The sequence below is a fragment of the Pelophylax lessonae genome, assembly GCF_965119305.1.
Source record: "Pelophylax lessonae genome assembly, chromosome: 1".
NCBI classification, from domain to species: domain Eukaryota; kingdom Metazoa; phylum Chordata; class Amphibia; order Anura; family Ranidae; genus Pelophylax; species Pelophylax lessonae.
Genome location: NC_138768.1, coordinates 353,411,356 through 353,428,314, shown reverse-complemented (window position 1 = coordinate 353,428,314; position 16,959 = coordinate 353,411,356). Strand labels below are relative to the sequence as shown.

At 45.4% G+C, this 16,959-nt stretch overlaps 1 protein-coding gene across 1 annotated transcript in view; it reads right to left on the bottom strand.

The window, feature by feature from the left end:
• Window positions 1-4,338: 4,338 nt before the first annotated feature.
• Window positions 4,339-16,959, bottom strand: part of UBQLN1 (ubiquilin 1) — a 124,556-nt gene continuing 111,935 nt past the window's right edge. The window contains exons 9-11 of the mRNA XM_082248183.1: window positions 7,705-7,820; window positions 6,885-7,050; window positions 4,339-5,594 (exon numbers count right to left, since the gene is read on the bottom strand). Of these exons, the coding sequence (XP_082104309.1) occupies window positions 5,442-5,594; window positions 6,885-7,050; window positions 7,705-7,820 (435 nt within the window). The 3' untranslated portion in view covers window positions 4,339-5,441. The remainder of the gene's footprint in view (window positions 5,595-6,884; window positions 7,051-7,704; window positions 7,821-16,959) is intronic.

The following is a 16,959-nucleotide window of genomic DNA, read 5'->3' as shown; positions in this document are numbered from 1 at the left end:
GCGATGGATATGGTTGATGACTTGCCGGATCAAGTTCGCTTGGATCCTCCAGAGGAAGCCCTGAGGGGGTTCGATCCCTTGTCAGTCGACCCTGGGGACGAAAAAACTTCTTACGAGCCGAGGAGGGCCCACGTCTATGACGAGGGTCCTTGCCCTTAGTAGCCTGCGGAAGAAAGGTACTCCTCCCCCGTGAGACCTTTAACAATGTCATCCAGGGTAGCACCAAAAAGGCGATCTCCATGAAAGGGAAGATCAGTAAAGGCTTTTTTAGATTTCTGTTCCGCAGACCAGCATTTGAGCCAAAAGGCACACCGAAGGACCACTGCCGAAACAGAGCCGAGCCACTAGGGGAGCCGCATCCAAAGAGGCAAGATAAACTGCAGCCCCTGGACCAGCTAGTCTGCCAGCTCAGCAAAGGCTGCTCCCCCTCCAGGTCACGGCACAAAAGCTTAGCCCATTCGGTCAGTCAGCGACACCAGGTCGATGGTGAATATCGGCCTCAGTGCCGAACCAACCAGGGTGTACATATTGCGGGCCACGGCCTCAGCTTTCCTGTCAGCCGGGTCCCTAAAGGCCGGTGACTCTTCAACCAGAATCCTGGTTGCCTTGTTTAATTTGGAAACCGGAGGGTCCACCACAGATGGAACAGTCCAGTTGTTAAGATAGAACTCCTCATAAGGGCATTGCCTAGCAAAATCGCTTAAGGACCCCAAGGGGACGCTTTGGTTGTTTCCACTCTTCAGTGACAATTCTTTAAAAATAGGAGGGGAAGGGGAACACCGTTGCCGCTCAGGATGGCTTGTGAGTGCCGAAGGGAACCTGCGCCTCCGTCGCAGCTGCATCCTCCATCTTTAAGGTTTCACGCATAGATACAATTAGTGCGTCCACGGTTGCAGAAGTGGAGGAATCCTCCACACTATCTGAGTATTCAGGGTGCGTGGTCGCAGACCCAGCAGGGTGACCCACATCTGCGGCAGCTGATAATTTTCAGGATCTGAGGCAGGGGAAGGGGGGACCCGCCGACCAAAAGCCACCTCCACCCGGGACCCAAAAGACTCCAGGACCGACGACAGTGCATCGATGGATGGTTGGGACCCGGAGGGCCCCGCAGCCTCAGAGAGGGACCAGGTGGGGAAATGTGCTCCAAAGACTCACCAGGGGGACCCCACAAAAAAGTGTAAAACGCTGCTAAGGGACAACCCCCACCGCTCTGTCAGCACCACCCAGTTGCCAGTCACAGAGCACCAATCGATCCTCAGCAGAGAAGGAGAGGACCCCACCAGACTCGCTACCCCACAGAAACCAGGCACCGCAGCCACCAGGAAAATCTGTACTGCACGTGCGATTATCAGGAAATGAAAGGATCAGGAAATGAAAGGATCCAGGAGTCAGCACCAGGGGATGAGGAGGGACTCCCACCCCTCAAAACGCCACCCAAACGGCTCCAAAGACATGGCTGCTGCTGCCTTCTATGCAAACCACCGGAAAATGGCCACCGGACTACACAAACATGGCCATTGCAACACAAGGCTACAACGGCACCAGGAGAGATCCCTAGGGACAGGCAGGACAGGGGGGCCTGACAGGGGCCCCCAACAGGTACAGCCACCACCAGCACAGACGATCGGCCGGTAGTCGGCAGCACACACCCCCCCCCCCGGCCCTCAGTGCCAGCTTAGCGCCTAGCCCCCTCGGGTGGTGGACCAAACCACCCACACCGCCCCAGCATAAGTGGATGGGATAGGATGGGGGGACAGATGAGGGGGTGCCTGATGGGAAGGAGGGGAACCGGGGGTCCGACCATCCCATGGAGGGGCCCACATCCACCCCAAAACCCTCGAGAGAGAGGGGGGGACAGCTACTCATCATATCAGGAACCAGGCGGGTACAGCTCCAGACCGAACCCCTCCCTATCAAAATGGGGGGGCTGCGACTCGGGCCAAGACCCGGTCGTATGCGACCTAGTGAGGAGTTTAACTCGCAGGCCAGCCCCACATCAGGTGGAGCTATGTCACGACCGACCTAGTGCGGAGCTGAGGTCTGTGCACGCTCGCTGGCCAGACTGGAGTGACCACTGGGTCTAAATTATCCAACCCATCGAGATCTCACAGGAAAAAAATTGGAGAAAAAAAAAAAAAAAAATTTGCCAGGACCAGAGATCCTAGTAAGGAACTAGGTCCTTACTCCTGACTAGGCAGAAAAAAACTGAGTGATGTGAAGTCAAGAAAAGGTGTGCAAATCAGTGAATAGAAGCAGCACTAGAAAAATGTCTAAATTAAATGAAGGTAAAAAATAATGCGCTTCAATAGTGAACCAACAATGATGATGTGTTAAACATTCAAATCAAATCATATAGGTGCAAAATGCACAAAGCTGGAGGACGTCAAAATAATGTGTAAACAAAATACAGTCCATCAATTAAAGTCCATAATCAAACACGTGCAAATAATAGTATATTCAAAGGTGAGTCCACAATGAAAATGGTGACTGGGTTCAAGTTCCAACGTAGTGAGTGGCCTCTTACCATGTGATTAACAAAACAGAGCCTCCAAGCAAAACTTGACAATGTGATGATAAAATATCTACCTACTTTGCTTGAAGTCTTTACCTCCATCATCTCTGGTAAGAGTCCATCTTTATTACTGGGTGTTATTTTATCATCACATTGTGAAGTTTTGCTTGGAGGCTCTGTTTTGTTAATCACATGGTAAGAGGCCACTCACTACGTTGGAACTTGAACCCAGTCACCATTTTCATTGTGGACTCACCTTTGAATATACTATTGATGGATGGACTGTATTTTGTTTACACATTATTTTGAAGTCCTCCAGCTTTGTGCATTTTGCATCTATATGATTTGAATGTTTCACACATCATCATTGTTGATTCACTATTGAAGCGCATTATTTTTTACCTTCATTAGAAAAAAACTGAGTACCTATAGCAGAGAAGGGGAGTATACCCCCTGGGACTGCCCATAGGCGTAGCCAGACTGTTTTCTGCCTAGTGTCCTACTCCTGTAGGGAGCAGTATAACCCAATGGTTAAGAAGATCAGGAGCTGTGTCCGTCAATGGATGAAAAATAAATTAGGAATTCTAACATCTGTAAATTCCATATCTTAAAGTACAGTACATGACACAGGAATTGGTTCTCCGGTCATGGGTTACATGCCACTGGCTCCAGGTGACTGGACACTGGATTGAGAAGCTGTCACTCCCTCAGAAACCGTTTTCTAAATAAGTTAACATTTCAAGTATATCACATGCTATGGTCTGAAAATCCATTTTATTGTGCAGTATTTAATTATCTTTTGAACAAGAACACACACAATATACCTAGAAAGAAATGTGCATCATGAGCCTGGTATTTCGTAAGATAGAGAGAAGCAGCTGTGCATAGTAACCAGCTTCTTACTTCAGCTTCAGAATAAAACTGGAACCAATTGGTTACTATGCACAGCTGCACCAGTTTTTGTAAATCTCCCCCTATATGTCACAATCAGCTTAGTCAGGTATGACACAACAGAAGCTGTGAAATTATAAACCTTATAGTTACAATAAAACCACATCTAAACAAAAGTGAAGAGCAAACAAGAAACAGGGGAATTGTTGGCATTTATTTATTACCTGTGCACAGGAGAGAGGACTACTGATAAAAATGCAAGATTATCAATTTGTACAATGTGGTTAAAAATTATTAGATCACATGACACTTTCTCATATCCTGAAATCAAGCCACAATGAACAGAACGGGACCGTGGTGTCATTCACCTTTGTAAATACTAACTGTTGCAACTTGTAGAGAGAATGCCAAGATCATCTCATCAAAACGCATCACTAAAGATTAGGATCTTCGATGTATCAACAAACCTCTGATTCCCAGCTGCGGAGGATATACCAACCTTGGCAGAATGCCTTCACAGTACTAAGCAGCTGGTAGTTCAGCAGGTGGGGGTCCACAGCTTGCCCAACGCTGCCTTAAAGTTGAACGTCAGGAAAGCAACTAAATACTTAGCTGCATACAATAGCAAATTTTTTGATCGGTCAAAAGATTTATAATTCTAATAGGCCAATCTAGTGGCCCTGTAGGTTTTTGACCTCCACAGGTGGAGCGGAAAAGCCCCAACCCTTCTGCTTAGACCTGAAGGAGTCAACACTCTGCTCTCACCTCTCTTCAGCACATGCACACTGCAGAAGAGTGATTGGTTCAGAGAGCTAACCATCCTTCTCACAGACTAAGTGCTGCTGTGCCGGCGCCTGATATTTAAAACAAAATCATGTAATTATACTACCATTTAAAAACGCATTTAGGGATTTTATTATGTGATCATATTCATCTGGAGTTCAGCTTTAAATCACAATTCAACCGTTTAGCCAATTTCTGGCAAACCTAATATTGTAAAGCACAGCAAAACAATACCAAACTTTGTAAATAGTGTTTCTTGTACAACTTTTTTCTCTTGCTAATGCAGGCTTTTGAAGCATCCAGAGTGCTTATTGTTTCTATTCTAGCTGATTAGCCCAAGGGTATGATAGAATCTGGTGTAAAAATTACACTAACAAGGAACCCCTGAAAATTGGGGTCAATTTCATTCTTTTATCATGGTATGCCATGGATACTTCAAAATCCTGTGCTGAAATTATAGACAAAGCCAACTCGTCTGGCTTTATACCAACAAAATCAAATTGGCAGATGAAAAGTATGCTTTAACAGCTTCGCTCCTAAAATGCTTTTCAACCTAACCAAAATGTATTTAACTGTATAATATTACTATTGCAGCTACATTGTGTTTCTGACCAGACTTTTTTTTTGTAAATCATTCCACATTTACCTAAATACCAAGTTTCATATTCTGTGGGTGTGCAGCTATAACTACGGTCAATGGACTGCAGCAAAATGATCCATGTTTACATAAGTGATCAGAAGGGGAAAAAAAAGGCTAAATGAAACTCAAGCAGTATGAATCGTACAGCATTATGTTAGCAAAAATACAGGCTGAAGTCACAAAAAGCGATAGTGTATCACTAAATATAACCTTATCTATTTGACTTCCGGTGTTGTATGCAGTCTACATAAATTACTACCAGAGGCTATTGATTAAAGCAAATACCCTTCAACAGATGAAAAGTTTAGCTAAAACCTGTTAGCCAACTGCAGAAGCTATTCACTGGAAAAAAAATCACAAGCAATGCAGTGTGTGGGGAGTAGATGGTCTGTACTACATGCAACAAGTCCAAAAAAAAAAAAAGAAAAAGAAAAATCTTTGATTCCCACAATTTCAGATAAATTACTGCACTTTGTCCAGATTTAAATGCTTCAAGGTTTCGTTTGTTATGACAAGGAACTCCAGGAGTCAAACTGAAATAAAGCAGGTGTTTTATCGAGACTTAAAAGCCATTATCAAAAATAAATTACATTTTTTCTTGATTGGGAAGGATTGCTATGAAGGTTGGGATCCCAGTAGTCGTTCAATCGCTGCATTGATGTCTCCTCCAGTTGCTATTAAAGCTTGTAGATTAGCTTCCCTGTTTAGGAAACCCATTGCACTGAGCTGCTCCAGCTGCGGCTGGAATCTGATTTCTGGATTTTGGACCTAAGAAAAGTACAACACAGGCATGATCATGAAGCATGAAATTTACAGCAGTAAATGCAACTTTTAAAAAGGTTATACAAGCCATTTTACAGTGTTAATTTGTCAAAACCTGTGCTATTCAAATGGACCATAAGATTGAAAAGAACAAATATATCTACAAACACACACACCAAAAAAAAAAATGGAGAAAACACATCGGATCTCAATGGGGAAAAATATTATGCTGGAAATCTATACTGATATGCACTGGGCAGTGTGTTAGGAAGGAAAGGATGCCACATAGTTTATTAGAAAATTATCCCAACCTACAGATGGCTGAATTCAAAGACATCCCGAAAATCAAAGTAAAAAAATGATGCAGCAGGCTAGTCTACTCAAAATAGTCCTCAGTAGTTTTGGTCCCCACGTGCTTGTATGCATGCCTGACAATGTCTGGGAAGGCTCCTAATTAGACAACAGATGGTGCTCTGGGGTATTTCCTCCCAGATCTGGATCAGGGCTCCTGAACAGACTGAGGTGCAACCTGGTGGCGTCGGATGGACCGAAACATAATGTCCCAGATGTGTTCTATTGGATTTAGATCATGCGTGCGTGGGGGCCATTCAATGGTATCAATTCCTTCATCCTCCAGGAACTGGTTGCACACTCTCGTCACATGAGGCCGTGCATTGTCGTGCACCAGGAGGAACTCCGGACCCACTGCACCAGCATAGGGTCCAAGGATTTCATCCCAATACCTAATGGCAGTCAAGGTTGCCATAGTCTAGCATGTAGAGGTCTGTGCGTCCCTCAATGGATATGCTCCCCCAGAGCAACCCTGACCCACCACCAAATCGGTCATGCTTAACGTTACAGGCAGCATAACATTCTCCACCGCTTCTCCAGACACTTTCACGTCTGTAACGTGTGCTCAGGGTGAACCTGCTCTCATCTGTGAAAAGCGCAGGGTGCCAGTGGTGGACCTTCTAATTCTCGTGTTCAATGTCAAATGCCAATCAAGCTCCACATTGCTTTGCAGTGAGCACAGGGCCCACTAGAGCATTTCAGGACCTCAGGCCACCCTTTATGAAGTCTGTTTCTAAATGTTTGGTTAAAGACATTAACGCAAATGGCCCACTGGAGGTCATTTTGTAGGGCTCTGGCAGTGTTCATCCTGTTTCTCCTTGCACAAAGGAGCAGATACTGGTCCTGCTGATGGGTTAGAGACCTTCTACGACCCTGTCCAGCTCTCTAGAGTTGGAAAATGTTAAACAATTTTTGCTGCTAAGTTGAAGTCAATGTGAATGTTACCTGCGGATTAGCACCAGACAAGGCTTGCAGCATCTGTTGTATAAATTGCTGGTGCCCTGGCTCAGAGATTCCAGATAAAGGAGTGGTGCTCTCGGTTGATACAGGTGTGGGCACAGTTGTGGAAGGTGGGCTGGCTGTACCACCCAATCCTCCAAAAGCAGTAGAGCTAGGAGTACAAATAGAAACTGAATTACTAATTTTGTAAAACATATCTTTAAGGCAACACTCTACAATGCCAAGTATCCACATGTAACATTTTGTCAAAGTTTGACTGTTATAATACAAATTTTGTGACATGTGCAATGTTGAGTGGTTATGATGTAATTGGGATTTCTGGCTAATTTTTGCCATTCGTATTATCGGCAGTGTTTTATGGAATTTATTTTTATGCAACTCTTAATAAAAATAACTTGTTGCATCATTGGTGTTTTATCTGGTGCCTTAAAAATCCTGTGATCTTTTTGTTCAAAATATTTCTGAGCCTGCTTATGAAAGCAAGAGAGACATGATAGCAAAATGTGGAATCCTGTTTATGAAGCATAAAATAGTTTGTGTTGAACAGTGTAAATTGTAAATGCTGCACATGTATTTTTATAATGAAAATTAAAATAAGTAGATTACAGACAAGAATGTATTCTGTGAGTTATTTTGCTAAATGCCTTTCCAAATGGTTCACAAATACATATTTGTGACACGAGCATTCAAATGTATGGCTTCAGAATCCGCACATAGTGGGAGATGGCAGGTTTAGATAACATACCTGGAAGCAAAATTAACAGCCACTTACAGATAAGAAACATTTTATTATTAACAACTTTACCCTGGAATAAGGGAAGGAGCTTCAGTAGCCAAAGTCTGCAATCCCTGCTGGATTTGTAATAAGGCTTGCATTGCTCTAGGGTTAGACATAGCTGACAGAGTTTCTGGATTCTGCATCTAGAAAGAAAAAAAAAAAGTGAAAATTGTTTCCCTAAACATATTAAAAACACAAATCTTTCGACTATTCAAATCACCACCACCACCACCCTAATGTGCACATCTAACAAGATGAAATACGGGGACTTTGGCTTACTTAAAAAGTCCTCTCCTTTGAGTACATCACAGGACAAATAAAATCCTCTTTTTGGAGTACATCACAGGCGAAAAGGGTATCCTTACCTACAATAGGGTTAGGCTGTCACCTTCAGGTAACTGGACATCTAAAGGAAATCCCCTCCTAGGCAGTGCCCCTCAGACAGGGTTTTTGTAGAATAAACCACTAACACAGAGGGGTGGAGCGTCTGTCCTGTGACGTACTCCAAGAAAAGGATTTTACAGGTAAACTAAAAATCCCCTTTTCTTTATCATACATCCCATCCACAGGGATCATTCTTCACCTTTATTATGATAGGGATGTCCTAAAGCACTGAACAAGAAGGGAGGGCAACATGGGAAAAAGACTCCAAACAACTAAACCAGAACAGGTTAGAACCTCATTCAGCAGCCTCAAAAACTCGGCTTGGACATCCACTTGGTAAAAATTTGTAGTAGTATGAACTGAAGACCAGGTAGCAGCTTTACAAATGGGCTACCAAAGCCCGATGATGAACAGCTCAGGAGGCACTAAAGACTCCTGGTAGAATTGGTTATTGAAAACTGAAACTTTTCCTTTAGGCTATAAACTTGAGAAATAAGCAGAGGGATCTATACAGAGATGGTAGATTTGGAAGCCACATGATCCTTCCTTGGGCCTTCAGGAAGTGCAAAGAGGAAATCCGACTGATGAATTGCAACAGTTAATTTCAGGTAACACCTGATAATGCAAACCATTTCCAAGGTATGAAGAGCCTTCTCTCCGACACCTAAAGTTTAAGACAGAAGAAAGCAAGACCGATCCCACTGTGTCACCAGAGCACCACAAATTCTTTAGGACTCTTGGTCCTGGGGACAAACCTGTTCAAATTCTTAGTGAACCTGGAGTAGATCCATATCCAGGATTTCCCCACTGTCGGCAGGGCTCCACAAACATTTCTGCGTGAAGGGCCTCCTTCCCCAGAGACAGAAATCTGCCTGCCAATTTTCCACACCTGAAATATGGTTCGCGGACAGGGCAAGATGAGGGCCACTTCCCTGTGGCCCACGTGACTTCTGGAGACTTTTTAATGATTTATGTAAACCACCTCTTTGGCATTGTAGGACTAGAAACCCTTACAGGGAGGCCCTGCAGTTGTACTGACTAATGTAACATGGACAAGGTGAATCGTTCTCAACTCCAGGATGTTTATGGGAAACAATCTCTCCTGTGGTAACCAAGTCCTCTGGACAGAGATTGTCCAGAACTCCAACTTACCACACTAGGCTGGCATCTGTTGTCAGTACCCTCCAGTATACAGGAAGAAACGCTCATCCTATTTCCAGCATCCCTGAGGAGATCAACCAGTCCAGAGACAGTCTCGTGCTGGGCTTCCTGTACCATGCCACCAAGACTTTCTGCTGAAGGAGCCTGGAATGAAACAGGGTAAAAGGCAATGCCTCAAAAGGCAGAACCATTATGCAAATGGGAATCAAAGATTTGTCAGAGTCTTGAGCAAGTCCACCTGAGTGCGTAAAAGAAGACATTTGTCTAGAGAGGACAGTGTCTCCTGGACAGTATCGATGGTCAGGCCTAAATATTCCAACCTCTGGGTCAGGATTAAGGCTGACTTCTATCAATTCAGAACATATCCAAACCTCACCAAAGTGTGCACCATGTGAGAAACCTTGGTCTCCAGTAGCAAAATGGGGTTCTCCCTAGGTAGTAAGTGATCCAGGTATCCTATAACTGGAAAACTCCAGGTTCGCAGGAGCCCCCAGAACCAGAGACAACACTGTGGAAGCTGTGGACAGGCCAAAATGAAGGGCCACTAACTGAAAGTAGCTATCTTCCACTGCAAACTGCAGAAACCTTTTGCGAAGTGGAAAGATCAGAACATGCAAGTAAGCAACTTTGATATCCACTGATCCAAGAAAATATCCCTGCTATATAGAGGCCACCACTGGCCGCACGATACCATTTGGAACTTTAACACTTCTAGAAACTTGTAGAGTTTCTTGAGATTTAAGAAGGGGGGGAACATCGCCATTCAGTTTAGGAACCATAAAGAGGTTCAAGTAGAAACTGTAAAAACGTTCTGCTTCTTGAGGTACTGGGACTGGGGTTTGGTGCCCAAAGCCTAAGATTGCCTAAAGCAATGCTTCTTGGAAGAAGGAGCAGCAGGTTTTTTGAACTCAAATCTTAGCTTTTTTAGGAGGTAACAGAGCACTCTTATCCACAGTCACCTTATGGATCTATTCTTCCAAGCAGGACCAAACATTGCCCTGGAAAAGGTTAACATTCAACATGCTTCTTGCAGGGTAACTTCACTAATCAAACACTTCAGCCATAAAATCCTGCACACATGTACTGAAAAGACCTGAAAATTAGAAAGTTGCTGGATGTAGTACTTTAAAGTTTCCACTGAAAAGCTAAGAGCACATGGGAAGTCCTCCATGTTTGTGCTCATTTCGGTATCTCCACTAGTAAGATCCCTCTCTCTAGTCACGCAACAGGACCAGATGATAAGGCTTTGACCTTATTGTCTGGTCCTAAATTTGGCCTAAAGCCAAAATTGCTGATCTAACACTTCCCAAAGACTTTAAATAAGGCCTCAAGGTGTTTGTCCAAAGAGTTCTTAAATACTTGGACTTTATCCACTGGACATCTGACATGATATAACATAAACTGCCAGATCCACCGAAGGCATACTCAATTTCTTAGTAAACTCACTTTCCATGTGGTGTTGCTGAGAAAAACCTTTTTTTTTAGCAAAACAAACACCCTGTCATGGTGAGCCTAACTCCTGTAAAATAATAAAAAAATAAAAATGGGATTTTTGACTTGCCTTAAAATCCATTTTGCTGATGTTCATTGACGGACACAGTTCCTGATTCTTCTTAACTATTGGGTTATAACGCCCCCCTACAGGAGTAGGACACTAGGCAGGAAAAAGCTGGACTATGCCTATGTACAGTCCCAGGGGGTATACACCCACTCTCACCTATAGGCACTTTTATTACAAGCAGTGTCAGTAGAAAGCCAACTCCACAGAGGGGTGGGTGCTGTGTCGGTCAATGAACATCACAGAAATTGATTTAACGCTAAGTCAAAAATCCCATTTTCGCTTTCGGTCATCGACGGACACAGCTTCTAATTCTTCTTAACCATTGGGGAAAAAAAAAGCAGAAAAAAATTCCCAAGGCCAACCATAGAAAACCAGGTAACATGGAGCTTACCCATAAACAACTGGAGCTCACCTGAAAAAAACAATACACTCTTGCAGCCAAAAGAAGCATCTGCAGATACTAACACATCCACTTTATAAAAATGTTGTAAAAGTGTGCACCAACTACCAGGAGGCCGCCTTACAAACCTGCGTCACTGATGACGGAAAGCCCAGGAGACACTAAGTGCCCTAGTAGAGTGCTCCTTGACAGGGAAAGGAGGAACCTGACCCCTGATGCAATAGGCCTGAACCACCTTCTATCTGATCCATCTGGAAATGGTCGCAGAAGAAGACAGCCCTTTGCAAGGTCCGTCCGTGAGCACAAATACAGGGAGTGCAGAATTATTAGGCAAATGAGTATTTTTGAGGATTAATTTTATTATTGAACAACAACCATGTTCTCAATGAACCCAAAAAACTCATTAATATCAAAGCTGACTATTTTTGGAAGTAGTTTTTAGTTTGTTTTTAGTTTTAGCTATTTTAGGGGGATATCTGTGTGTGCAGGTGACTATTACTGTGCATACTTATTAGGCAACTTAACAAAAATCAAATATACAGTATACCCATTTCAATTATTTATTTTTACCAGTGAAACCAATATAACATCTCAACATTCACAAATATACATTTCTGACATTCAAAAACAAAACAAATCAGTGACCAATATAGCCACCTTTCTTTGCAAGGACACGCAAAAGCCTGCCATCCATGAATTCTGTCAGTGTTTTGATCTGTTCACCATCAACATTGCGTGCAGCAGCAACCACAGCCTCCCAGACACTGTTCAGAGAGGTGTACTGTTTTCCCTCCTTGTAAATGTCACATTTGATGATGGACCACAGGTTCTCAATGGGGTCCAGATCAGGCGAACAAGGAGGCCATGTCATTAGCTTTTCTTCTTTTATACCCTTTCTTGCCAGCCACGCTGTGGAGTACTTGGACGGGTGTGATGGAGCATTGTCCTGCATGAAAATCATGTTTTTCTTGAAGGATGCAGACTTCTTCCTGTACCACTGCTTGAAGAAGGTGTCTTCCAGAAACTGGCAGTAGGACTGAGAGTTGAGCTTGACTCCATCCTCAACCTGAAAAGGCCCCACGAGCTCATCTTTGATGATACCAGCCCAAACCAGTACTCCACCTCCACCTTGCTGGCGTCTGAGTCGGACTGGAGCTCTCTGCCCTTTACCAATCCAGCCACGGGCCCATCCATCTGGCCCATCAAGACTCACTCTCATTTCATCAGTCCATAATACCTTTGAAAAATCAGTCTTGACGTTTCAGCTTGTGTGTCTTGTTCAGTGGTGGTCGTCTTTCAGCCTTTCTTACCTTGGCCATGTCTCTGAGTATTGCACACCTTGTGCTTTTGGGCACTCCAGTGATGTTGCAGCTCTGAAATATGGCCAAACTGGTGGCAAGTGGCATCTTGGCAGCTGCACGCTTGACTTTTCTCAGTTTATGGGCTGTTATTTTGCGCCTTGGTTTTTCCACACGCTTCTTGCGACCCTGTTGACTATTTTGAATGAAATGCTTGATTGTTTGATGATCACGCTTCAGAAGCTTTGCAATTTTAAGAGTGCTGCATCACTCTGCAAGATATCTCACTATTTTTGACTTTTCTGAGCCTGTCAAGTCCTTCTTTTGACCCAATTTGCCCAAGGAAAGGAAGTTGGCCTAATAATTCTGCACACCTGATATAGGGTGTTGATGTCATTAGACCACACCCCTTCTCATTACAGAGATGCACATCACCTAATATGCTTAATTGGTAGTAGGCTTTCGAGCCTATACAGTTTGGAGTAAGACAACATGCATAAAGAGGATGATGTGGTCAAAATACTCATTTGCCTAATAATTCTGCACTCCCTGTAGAGAGTCTGACTTCCTAAAAGACTCCGTAGCTGCCAGGTACACCCTAATTGCCCAAACCACATCCAAGGCATGCAAGGTAATTTCCTTCGGATGTTTAGCCTGGGACACAGGGACGGCAACACATTGTCTTCATTCAAATGACAGTCAGAGACCACCTTAGGAAGGAATGACGGACAGGGGCGAAGCACCACCTTATCCCTGTTAATCACCAATAAGGGGAACGACAGAATAACGCCGCCAGTTCAGACACCCTGCGCGCAGAGGTGATACCCACCAAAAAAGGCCATCTTCCGAGCAGCGCAAGCAGGGAAACCTCTAAAATATTTTCAACGGGAGGCTTCTATAGAGCTGAAAGCACCACATTAAGATCCCAGGGCGGCAACAGAGCCTGCACTGAAGGAACCAAATGTCGGACACCCTGAAGAAAGGTACGCACCAGGGAGTGTGGGGCCAAAGGTCGTTGGAAAAAGACTGCCAAAGCCGATACCTGGCCCTTAATGGTACTCAAAGGCAATTTCTGTTCAAACCCCCCTGTTAAAAGGGAAGGTTAAGATCTGTTCCAGGAACGAGGATGAATCCCAAGGAGACTCACACCACGCAATGTACGTCTTCCACAAACGATGGTAGGCATTTCCTAGAGGTAGATTTCCTAGCTTTCAACAGCGTAGGAAACACAGACTCAGACAAACCTCCATTCTTCAGCACCTGGTGTTCAACAGCCATCTACGACAGGGCTCCTTGGCCTTGGTAGCCTGCAGAAGAAGAGTACTCTTCCCCTCCCTGTGAGACCCTTAACGATATCATCCAAGGAAGCTCCAAACAGGCAATTCCCTACAAGGGGGAGATCAGATAAAGCCTTCTTAGAAGTCTGGTCTGCAGACAAGTATTTTCAGCCAGATAATACGCTGAAGGACCACTGCAGATACAGACAGCCTAGAAATCAAAAGGAGCCGCATCCAAAGAAGCATCACAGGTAAACTGTAGCCCCTGGATCAACTGATCTGCCAAGATAGGGGGAAGCGGTTTCACCTCCAGGTCCCGGCGTAAAAGTTTAGCCCACTCGGTCAGAGTTTGCGACACCAGGGCAATAGTAAAATACCAGCCTAAGTGCCGAACCAGCCACAGCGAACATATGGCAGGCCAAAGCTTCTGCCCCCCCCCCCCCCCCCTCCTATCTGCTGGATATTTAAAGGCCAAGGACTCCTCAACTAGAATGAAGGTAGCTTTATTTAACCTGGAAACCAACAAGTTCACTACAGGTGGGACCGTCCACCTTTAACGCAGTTAATCCAGATAAGGACATCGCCAGCAAAAATCGCTTCGGAACCACTGCGTTTTGGACAAAGTTGTCAAAGTGGGCAGAAAAGGGTACACCCTCGCCGATTTGGAGGGCCTGTGGGTGCCAAAAGGGACCAGCGCCTCAAATGCAGCATCAGCTGCAACCTCCATTTTAAAGTGTCACGCACTGACACAAACAGTGCATCCACCAGCGCCTTTTCATGCGTGGCTAGAGGAGCAGAGTAATCATTCTCACTAAGAACTCAGGGTGCATGGACGCAGACCCAGTAGGGTCGCTATCTACTAAGGTCACCCGAAAAAACAATCACGGGAGGCCGCCAACTGCGATTCCGCAAAGGGGACACCGACCAAGGGCCCACTAATGGACCATCTACTGAACCCCGCAAAAAAACAAATGCGGTTACCCTCTATAAAGGGCATAATAGGAAATTGTCCACTTAAAAAGGGGCCGCCAGCCGTGACATGGATGCGCAGGCTAGGTACCCTGATGGTCCCGCAGCACTAAAAAGGGACAGGTGCCCTACACAATGGCGGCAAGGCTGTCAAAAAATGAAACGCCCTCCCAGCGACACCCCTTCCAAGGGAAGCGCCAAGCTGACCACATGGCCTAGCAGGCCGCATGCCACAGCCTAAATTTGTTGTGGAAGTTTAACCGCAAGTGCACAGATCCCAGCCTGGCAGATGTCCAAAAGGAAGAGTGGGGGCTTCAGCTAAACCAGGGATCCTCAAACTATGGCCCTCCAGCTGTTGCAGAACTACACATTTCATGAGGCATTGTAAGACTCTGACATTCACAGACATGGCTAGGCATGATGGGAATTGTAGTTCCTGAACAACTGGAGGGCCATAGTTTGAAGACTCCTGAGCTAAACAAACTGGGGCCACCCCCCAACAGAGGCGTCCGACTCAGCCGCATTGCCTAGTAGGCCGCGGACTACATTTCTGTGGGCGCCCAGCCGCTTGTACGCTAGTCCCCGCAGAGTCGACCACCCACGGGCAGCGAAGGGGAGGGCGGATGCCCAAATGGAAGGCAGTGGCTTCAGCCACCCTCCCACGGGGGCCTCCCCATGTAGTTTCTGACTAATAGGCCACAAAGCCGCGGCCTAAACTTTCGGCCGGATCCGCGATACCCGCGGATGCTAAACTATCCGCTACCCCAGCCCAACAACCGACGCAGGGAGCTCAGAGGACATGCCTGCCCTAGTCCCCAACCCTCAGGGTGGCAGGGAACCCTGTTCAACCCCCTGTTGCATTACCAGAAAAACACATTCAGCAGCTTGTGGCAACAGCTAGCTCATAACCTAGCCCAAAGGAGGGGGGGGGGGGGCGAAAGTCCCACAGAGTGAAACCCCGGGGGTCCCGCTGTCCCAGGGAGGGGCCCCACCTCCACCCCAAAACCCTCCATGAGTAGAGGGGGGATAGCAACTCACCATAACAGGAAACAGGGTGGGCACCGCTCCAGACAGACCACCACTTCATCGGGATGTGGGTGGCTGTCGGCCAGGAGGAAACACTGCGACTCAGGCCAAAGCCAGTTCGTATGCACCCTCCTGAGACGTTTAACTCGCAGGCCAGCCCCCGTCCAGTGAGGCTCTGTCGCGACCTAACTAGCGCAGAGCTGCGGTCTGCACGCGCTCGCTGGTCAGATTTGGGGGAACCCAAGGATCTAGAGATGATCCAGTTTGTCACCCAGTCCAACAATAGATTGTAGATCACACAGGAACAAAATAATAAAAAGGAAAAAAAATTGCATTTAAAAAGAAAAAAATGTCAGGACCAGAGATCCCAGCAAGGAACTAGGTTTCCTACCTTTAGGTAGGCAAAAAAAAAAAAAAAAAAAAAAAGAGTGCCTATAGCTAAGAGTGAGTGTATACCCCCTGGGACTGCCCATAGGCGTAGTCAAGCTTTTTCCTGCTTGGTGTCCTACTCCTGTAGGGGGCAGAATAACCCACTGGTTAAGAAGAATAAAAGATTTCGGCATTGTTCTACCATTGTTCTACCATGGAGGCAGAAATATGTTAAGGAAACAATCTTCACCCATCACAGTGGGCAGTGCCATGAAGACAGTCAGGAAAATGGCTCCCCAGCTGGGGACCACTGCCCTGGCACTGTATAGCACCCTACTGGCCGGGTCCTATGCAGGCCGGCTACATTACAGGCTGTCATCGTGTGTCCAGAGCAGGGTCTGGGTACCATTCCTCTGAATGTTAAAAAGAACTAGGAAAATCGATCTTGAAAAAAAAAAATGGGATTTTTGCACTTAACGTAAAATCCATTAATCTACGGACACAGTGCTTCATAAAATCATAACTACTGGGTTATATTGCCTCGTTCAGGAGTAGGACTAGGCAGAACAAAAAACACTTGGCTACACCAATGGGCCATCCTCACCTTGGTATATAACCCCCCTTTCTGCTCTAGGTAATCAGTATTAGAAGTACCAAAACGCCATAGAGTGGTGGGTGCTGTGTCCGTTGAAATCATAGAAATCGTTTTTTTTTACGGTAAGTACAAAAAAAATTGGATTTTTGACTTACCGTAAAACACATTTCTCCGATGTTCATTGACGGACACAGCTCATGGTCTTCATAACTATTGGGTTATACTGCCCCCTACAGGAGTGG